Genomic DNA, 8,874 nt, shown 5'->3' on the forward strand with positions numbered 1-8,874 from the left:
AGTTTCACGATCTTACGTTGCGAGGCAGACCTCATTGTATCTATAGTATATTCAAAAACTTTATCTATGTAGCTTGCATAGATCGATAGATAACATAAATGTCATAAAATAAAAATTGTTTTTACATATGAGTCAATAAAGTCCGAGTCACAAATTGGCTCGCTGGATACCTATTGTAACAGAATAATTAATGGTCAATATAGCTCGAAAAAGTATTTGAACATATTCGAACTAGTCTCAGATTCAATAATTTTAAACATGGATTAAACTATATAGAACTAATATGAGTCGTTTGCGCAGTACTGCTGGATATGTTATATTGATCGAGTGTAAATTGCAAGTTGATTTGGTGTCTAAAATTAGAAATTTTAAAAGAAAGGTTGAAAAAAAAGGAGGTATTTTAAGTCAATAATTTCTTAACCGAAGTTTTTATTCAATACAAAAAAAAAAAAGCAAAATCAATTTAATTATCTACTAAACAAAATCATCAATTCCGTATATATGTGAAAGATTAATTATGAAAAGCACAATAAATAAAGCCTTTAAAATCTCTAAATTTTTTGTGTGTATATANATATATATACACGTAACTTACGAATATATTACATGCATCTCTACATTTAAAGCCTTTAAAATCTCTAGATTTTGAAAGATTAATTACGAATATATTACATGCATATGGGGTAAATCTGAAGTCAACCAACCAAAAAATAGCCAAAATATATCAAATGAGACGCATGCAAAGCAGTTGTGTTGCTATATAAACAGAAAGCATTACTCTCCATTTCCTCACCAACAAGAAAGAAACTACGACGAGGATACATATATATCTTCAAAGAATAAGAAAAGATGGAACTCAAATCTTGCCCTCTTCTCTCCGCGGTCCTCCTGGTCCTGGTGGCTTCTTTTCATTACCAAGTCTCCGCCTCCTTCGTCGGCATTTGGAAGCCAATCGAGGACCTGAACTCACCGCTTGTGTTGGTGCTCGTTAGATTCGCCATGTCGGAGCACAACAAAAAAAGACGGCGCGAAGTTGCAGTTTGTGAAGGTGGTGAAGGGCGAAAGACAAGTTGTGGAAGGTTTTAATTACAAATTCGTCATCACCGCGAATGATGGAGCCTCCGGAAACGCGCCGGGAAACTACGAGGCTGTTGTGTGGGACAAGCCTTGGGCGCATTTCAAGCAACTCACCTCATTTACCAAAGTTTGAAGGGAGATGATGTGCAACGCTCGTGTCTGCTGAATAAGGATGTTTTTTTTAATAAAGATGTATGCAGTGAGACTTGAGAGAACCTAGATTTTCTTTTTTCACCATATTAATATAATTGAATTTATCCAGCCCTTTAAATTCCATTTTTTTTCTTTTTTCTTTTATTTTTTTGGAAATAATTCACTCTTTTTTCTACAATTGTTGGACCAATTCATTTTCACAGTAGTGAATATAATCCCCTTTTATCTCGAATTATTTTATATTTTTATTTTGAAATACTCATGTACTTTATTTCGACAATTTTTGATATTTCATCATATATTTATTTCAAAACACATTTTTTAAAAAGTTAAATAACTTTTTTTAAAAAAATCCATTGAAAGATTGTACTTTATTGGTGAATTTGAGCTTATACGTTTCAAATTTCTTGACTTGTTTTGATGAACAAACTTGAAATGATTTTCATAATTTCAATATTAATCGTAGTGGATTACAAATACATCAAAGACGTGTCATTTGAAATTTATCTCTCAATTAACCGGCCTTTACCGAATCAAATCATAATCCAAGTGCAACCTTAACGAATGTGATTCACTTTCGAGACAAATGGTAACATCCACATAGGATGTGGATCGTGTGTTAATAGATTTATAAGTAATTCTTCTAGTGTCTTGTCTCAAGCATTTTAGTAAAGTAAGAACTTGTGTGTTTAGTAGTTGAAATCCATAACATAGTCTTTTTTTGGGATCTTTTAAAATATTTCACATGGTGCTAAAGGTTATTTATCGTTTAAGAATAAGTTTCTTGTGAGACGATCTCACATATTTATATTTGTAACATAAGTTGACTCGCTCTATATTTACAAAGAAAAGTAATACTTTTGACCAAAAAAATAATATTTTTTATAAATCAGGTTGAGTTGGATATCTGTCTCACAAAATTGATTTGTGTGATGATCTCATAAGAGTTTTTGTGATCCCGAAATTATTGTCATCATAATGTTAGATTTTGTACGTCTTATTATATTTATTTCAGGAACCTCATATGAGACATCATATACAAAACTTTAAATATTTGCAGTATTAACTCCTTTAATAATAATGTACACTTTTTCATGACTTTTTGGATATTTTGTCATGGAACATGAATTATATTTATTTTATTTTTTCAGAATGTATCTTGGATCTTAATGTTGCTAGTTCATATTTATTTAATTATTTTTTATAATGAACTTGATTTCCTAATTTTTTTTAATTAAAATTAACATATTTTATTAAAATATAATATCACAATAATTTATTTCATACAATAATTGGTTGCACATTATTAGAGATAAGCATTGTATTCAGAGGAATTAAGAATTTGTTTTAAACGGATTTATGTATTTTTGGACAAGTGAAACATAAAATTAGAGATGATATATCAGGACATAAAATTTTCTCCCCTAAAATTCTCAAATCTGTTTTTATTTTATAAAATAAAATAAAAAAATAAAAAAATAAAATTATGAATATGTCTATTGTGGAGTGAAATATATGTGACACGGGTCAACCTGACTCATATTTTCAATGAAAAATAATTGTTGGGTGGAATAATCATAATTGCTTGTTAGAGTAATTAAACGTGATACTTGAGCTTCTGTATGCTTTAAAATATTTGAGTTGTACCGTTACCATCAGCTATAATTTTTGACAAACGCTAATTCCTACAATTAGTATCAGAGACAAAGTAATGAGTTTGATTCTCATTTATTGTAAGTAGTGCAATTATTGGAAAGATGATTGTTGATGTGCAATAATCGTTTTTGTTTGTTAGATCAATCAAAACATTACTTGAGTTGTTATACGTTTTAAAATATTTGAGTTGTACTGTTACTCGCGTATGTAGTTTTTAGTAAAGCGACAAAGGTTTAGTTCTACGGTAATATTTTTTTTATATTTTATATGAAAATTTATTATACATAAAATTATTTTTATATTCAGAACATATATATTAATATGCGTATACATTATGTGGAATTAACGATTAGTAACGGGAATAATTTAAGTTATGAATAACAATCTCACGAGGACAAATGTGGATTTATGTCCCAATATGTATTTTGTGCACTGAAATCTGCTTTTCTCCCAATCCCATCGCCTAATCAAGAATCAAGAATCAAGAATCAAGAATCAAGAAACAAGAAACAAGAAAAAATGCCAGACAAATGTATTATCGGCTCCGTATTCTACTTTTTTTTACGCACTCACGGATAAGCACTTGAATTATTAGTGTTTACGCAAGTGTATGGTACTATGGTGGGATTGGAGTTTAGTTGTGTTTTAATCAGATATTGATTTTCAGATTCAATGGAGGATTTCTTGGCCAAGGCAGTGGATGCCGCTAAGATTGCTGGAGAGGTGGAATTTTACTCGCAATGGCTCAATCTTATATATTTTCTTGTATATTATTTTCGTTTGTTTGATTTGTTAACGTCGTGATTAGCATTTGGCCACCCTATTCGTTGTTTTGCTTGATTTTCGTCATCTAATTAATTTAAATTGTGCTTGTAAGGTTATTAAGCATGGGTTCTATCAGACTAAGCAAATTGAGCACAAGGGCGAGGTATGATCTTCGCATAATTTTAATCTAATTAATTGTTACTTAGAGATGTTTGGTATAGAATATTAAAATTCAGGTGATATGCTATATTACTGTAGATGTTCGAAGAAAATTTCGGTGCTTTTATAACAATGCTAGTTTTATTTTAGTTAGACCTGCAAAATTAGGGAGTGGGGGTGATTATGGTAAATGATTTCAGTTGCAAATAATATGTTGAGCATGAAATATCATTAGAAATGAATTTTAGCAATCTTGTGAAACCTAATGGTTATCTTTATATATTAATAAGCAATGTAATGGGTATCTTCTTCTCTTGACAAATCAATGGGGATTATTCAGACACAGGTCTAGTTTGACAACCTCGATTCCCCTTGAGAAGGGTGCCTTACTAAACCTACATTATGTTTTGTGGTAGAGGAATTTGCATCTGTGTGGCCCTTGTTTAAGACGATTGTAAATGTATATATTATATGTCGTTCCTGATTGAACCAAATGCTGGTGAAGTAACATTGCACCTGATTAAAGTTGATAGGTTTCGCATCTAATATTCCCCCCAGGTCGAAAATTTGGTGGCCCGTTGTTTGGATGCATTACAAGTGAAGTATGATAAACTTTGTTTAATAGGAATAATAAAGTTCAAGATAAAACTTTCTAATTAGGTGTGATGGGTTATTTCCTGCTTTTGAAGATTGCAGAAAATGATGTCAAGCAAGGAAAAGAGAACATATTGGCAGCAATAAATCTTAATTTTTCTTGTTTCTGATTATTTTTTTGACATATAACAATGGTCCTTTTGTTCCTCTGGATAGGTGGATTTGGTCACGGAGACTGATAAGAAATGTGAAGACCTGATTTTTTATCATCTCAAGCAACAATTCCCTGAACATAAGGTTACCTCTCTATTTTGGGCTTTTCTTTCTCTGGTAAAAGTTTTCAAGAATATTATTTTTCTGTTACTTGGATTTGGTTTTTTTCATCCTTTTCTACCTTAGTTTGTTGGGGAAGAAACCACAGCTGCTTGTGGTGCTACAGAATTGACTGAAGAACCCACTTGGATTGTTGATCCTTTGGATGGAACAACTAATTTTGTGCACGGGTAAGTATCTTAATTCTATTATGTTTGTAATAAGACGTTCTGAGCTTATGAATCATTATATGCGATAAATCCTAGGTTTCCATTTGTATGTGTTTCTATTGGATTAACCATTGGACGGATTCCAACGGTCGGGGTTGTCTACAATCCAATAATGGATGAGGTAAAAACTATTCACCTTGGAATTAACTCTTTGATAGGTTAGTTATTAGGTGATGGTACAGCACCTAAAATTAATCATCCTATCCTATCTCCTCACCGGCTAAATGTTTCATATTTTCTACATCCTCTATTGTTGGTATATTGTCTACAAAAAATTTCAAATGCACAGTTAATCAAATGTGTGGCTAGCCAATAAAATTATCACTATCTTGGTTTTCTCTTCTTTCAATATTTTTTCCCTGTGTATTTTGATATGGTATTCATCATATGCATTTTTTGTTGTTGCTATAGTTTGCTAGTTTGTTAGATAATAATGTTTGATTTTCAATATTCAGCTTTTTACGGCCATCCGTGGTAAAGGTGCTTTCCTCAACGGAAAAGCCATAAAAGGTTTGTGTATTTCTGTCTAGATCCTTTCCTGTCCTCTCATGGTTGGTGAAATGACCGCCATTATATTTGGTATATGCAGTATCTTCTCAAACCGAGCTTGTGAAGGCACTTCTTGCAACAGAGGTTTTCTACTTAACATATTGATTAATAATGCTTGGTTGATAGATTGCTGTTGATTGTGTCACTCAGTGTTCTTCGTAAAATTCAAAAATGGCCGTCCTGTTATGCCAATAACAAGCCCATCAAGTTTAATTGAAATGGAAATTACAGGTGGGAACGAAGCGTGACAAGGCTACTGTGGATGAGACAACAAATAGGATCAATAGCTTACTCTTCAAGGTGACAGCTGTCTCATAATACGGATTTGGGTATAAAATATTAACTTTGTTTGGTAAAATGCCTGAAGGTATGGGTTGTCAACTGATCAGGTTAGGTCAGTTCGGATGTGTGGATCTTGTGCATTAAATCTCTGTGGGATTGCTTGTGGAAGGCTTGATCTGTTCTATGAACTTGGTTTTGGAGGCCCTTGGTAAGATTCTTTCAACATCTCACCGGACTCCTGATTTTTTGGATTACTTACAGTTAGTTGATGTTTTAGGGATGTAGCAGCTGGTGCAGTTATTGTAACTGAAGCTGGAGGACTCGTGTTCGACCCGTAAGTAACAAATACTCCAACGGTGAGAAGTACACAAAAATAATTTGGTTTCTTTATCATGTTGTAATTTTGAAATTGTTTTGTACAGTTCTGGTAAAGATTTTGACATCACTTCTCAGCGAGTAGCAGCCTCAAATCCTCTCCTGAAGGGTGCATTTATTGAGACATTGAAACAATCAGAATGAGGGGGTGCCAACCAAAATTCTGAAAATTCGAACAAGAGTTGAGTTTCTTGTTTCTATAAGCCTTGTCCTATCCTCATGCCCTTTTGTGAAATGATAGACAACCACAACTGTTAGTGAGATCTCATATTTCTATGTACTTGTCATTATTTCTGATGATTGGAGGCCTTGTGTCGCACAACCTTATTTAAAAAGAAATCCATGGGATGTTTTAATTTGATCTACTGAGTATCCAATTTTGTTGATGGGTTCTTGCGATTTTTTTATCTATTCTTTATCTTGTGTATAACATGGAAAACAGGAACTCTTAAAATTTAAATAACAAAAAGAAACACACTCTCATACAACAAAGAAGTAATAGATTCAACACAAAACCTACACGAATACTTATTGGAAGGACAACAAAAACTGGTATCAACTGCTCATTCCTGCAAAACATATAATGTGACACTTTATATCAAGTCTGAAAAATAAGGATAGGCACTCCAGCTTGGAAACATAAAAGATCAGAAAACGAACATATGGACAAAATGAGCGACCTCTATTTAAAGCACTCTTTTTCATGCTCTATCATGTGCCCGTGTTCCATACCCATGGTATCCATTTGTTCCATTTATCTCATTTTGCAATTTACGCGGGTTAGAAGACTTCTTTCTGTTCAACACTACATACCATGTATATACTTCCATGATTGCTGCAACAAAGGCCAAACCCACCAAGATTCCTATATATGTTGTCTTCCATTTCTCATCTGGCTGTAAAATGTTGAACCCCTTAAAAATGTTGATGATGCCTAGTACTGTGATGGAATATCCAAGGACATGGTGGTAGATGTTCCAGTAAGATCTGTACTTGTGATTCTTTTTTGGCCTTAGAAGCAAAGCCAACACCTGTGTTCAAAGGAGACGTTAGGAACACTTTTCAAAAGATTCAAGAAACTATTTTGACTTTTCTTGACTTTAGATTGTTGAGTTTGATCGGGTGGAGTGCGAGTTCAAATGGAATTGTATGGTACCTGGAGGGTTGCTATAGCAAAAAGGATTATGCCGATGATTCTGTGAGATGTGAATTGAATTCCATGAGACTGGCTTCCGAGTTGGAGACCTGTAGCCCAGCCTACAACTCCGATAATATAACCTGAGGTTTGGCACGTTGAGTGAAGGTAAAACCATGCTGGATCTGCTGTAGGAAACACCTTTAGGTACCTTGCTAACATGGCACCGAAGGGAATCATGATCCCCCAGCTTATTTAGTTCAATAAACCATGAATCTGAATATTCACTGAGCACTGTCAGATTTGCAGTTTAAACAAGTTGGAGTACAATAATTAGCACTGCTTTCTTGATATTATGAAGTAAGAATTTAAGAACTCACATTTCTTCTCTTTGTTTTCGAGTTTCTGACCCCTGTTCTTGTACCTGTCTCTCCTGAAATAAGGTCTAGAGTTCCCATGGATTGGACATTAGGTCCAGAAGTAGAATGGGCAGCCGGAGAATCGTTCGAAAGAAGACCTTCTTGCCACACCTGGTTGACAGTAGAGCTAAGATTATCAAGCTTCAGTGTAGCAAATATCACAATTTCATTTCCCAAGTAAGTTGCCGATAAATCTGAGACTGGAAAACTCAAATCTCCTTCCTGTAACTGAGTCTGATAACTATCGACAGGTGCTGTGTAAGTTCTAACCGTTCCATCAGATTTCTGATAAGCCACAAGTGCTTGAGCCCCAACCATGCCTCGAAAATTCGGATTAATGGCCCACGCCACCCAATCAGAGGACGAAACCCCTGTGTGTCTATAGGCGATTCTAACTGTTTTAGCAGATTGGTCATAATCCCAGTGTAGAAAAGAGTTCAAATATGGGAGATCATTGCAGGAACTGAAAACTTGATTGCTAGCAAAGTTGTATGTTGCACATGATTGGGCATAGGATAACCCATGCAGCGAAAGCAGAACACTAAAGATCAATACAAGTTTCAACATTCTGAGTATATTATGAAACTGAAATCTTGGATTCATATAAGAAAATCGAGAACTGAGGTTGTGAAAAATAGAAAACATTAAAAAATAAGGCATTGTTTTTGGACGGAATGAATGGAGAGGAGGCTTATATTATAGAGTGAGAACTGTAGGTGGGACACCGAGTAGTTAAAGTTTGGTGAAGGAAAAAAAGATTTCAACTTTACCTGAGATTTAGTACGTGGTAAAATTCTGTCAACTCCTTGTCAAAGTATAGATCCCCAGTAAAACAATGTAAAATCTTTGTTGGTACACCAGTAATGAGTTCAAGCTTCCCAAAAAAATCGATATCTAACACGGTAATGGAACCAGGAGGCCATGAACTCAGATATAAAATTATTGTTGGTACACCATTAATGAGTTCAAGCTTCCCAAAAAAGCGATATCTAACACGGTATCGAAACCATGAGGCCATGAATTCAGATATACTAGTACACAAATCTCTTTTATATTTTCATTAAAGTATGATATTTGATGCTTGTTTATGAGTATATTTTTGCTCCGAAATCCGACCAGTATATAGATATATGTATCGCATATAGGTACATGCTTTCTTTAGTATATA

At 33.9% G+C, this 8,874-nt stretch overlaps 1 protein-coding gene and 1 pseudogene across 2 annotated transcripts; one reads left to right on the forward strand and one right to left on the reverse strand.

Moving 5' to 3' along the window:
* Nucleotides 1-3,249: 3,249 nt before the first annotated feature.
* On the forward strand, nucleotides 3,250-6,546 carry LOC140959795 (inositol-phosphate phosphatase-like). 2 transcript variants are annotated; one of them, XM_073417808.1, is made up of 12 exons: nucleotides 3,250-3,418; nucleotides 3,554-3,609; nucleotides 3,764-3,814; nucleotides 4,621-4,701; nucleotides 4,804-4,907; nucleotides 4,983-5,067; nucleotides 5,402-5,456; nucleotides 5,536-5,579; nucleotides 5,727-5,795; nucleotides 5,885-5,985; nucleotides 6,055-6,111; nucleotides 6,200-6,546. In XM_073417808.1, the coding sequence occupies exons 1-12, from the start codon at nucleotides 3,295-3,297 to the stop codon at nucleotides 6,294-6,296; spliced, it is 924 nt and encodes a 307-aa protein (XP_073273909.1). In that variant the 5' UTR covers nucleotides 3,250-3,294; the 3' UTR covers nucleotides 6,297-6,546. The 2 variants fall into 2 exon arrangements, with proteins under 2 accessions (XP_073273909.1, XP_073273910.1); XM_073417809.1 differs by lacking the exon at nucleotides 3,764-3,814.
* A 33-nt stretch (nucleotides 6,547-6,579) lies between these two features.
* LOC140959794 (cytochrome b561 and DOMON domain-containing protein At4g17280-like) lies at nucleotides 6,580-8,366 on the reverse strand (annotated as a pseudogene).
* Between the last annotated feature and the right edge of the window lie 508 nt (nucleotides 8,367-8,874).

Source organism: Primulina huaijiensis, chromosome 15, assembly GCF_012295235.1.
Source record: "Primulina huaijiensis isolate GDHJ02 chromosome 15, ASM1229523v2, whole genome shotgun sequence".
NCBI lineage: Eukaryota > Viridiplantae > Streptophyta > Magnoliopsida > Lamiales > Gesneriaceae > Primulina > Primulina huaijiensis.

Bases quoted from the DNA above. Each gene is read 5' to 3' on its own strand.
- LOC140959795 (XM_073417808.1), top strand. From the start codon at position 3,295: ATGTCCCAATATGTATTTTGTGCACTGAAATCTGCTTTTCTCCCAATC. The intron at 3,815-4,620 runs GTATGATCTTCG...TCCTCTGGATAG, and splicing joins AAATTGAGCACAAGGGCGAG to GTGGATTTGGTCACGGAGAC. The intron at 5,068-5,401 runs GTAAAAACTATT...TTCAATATTCAG, and splicing joins ACAATCCAATAATGGATGAG to CTTTTTACGGCCATCCGTGG.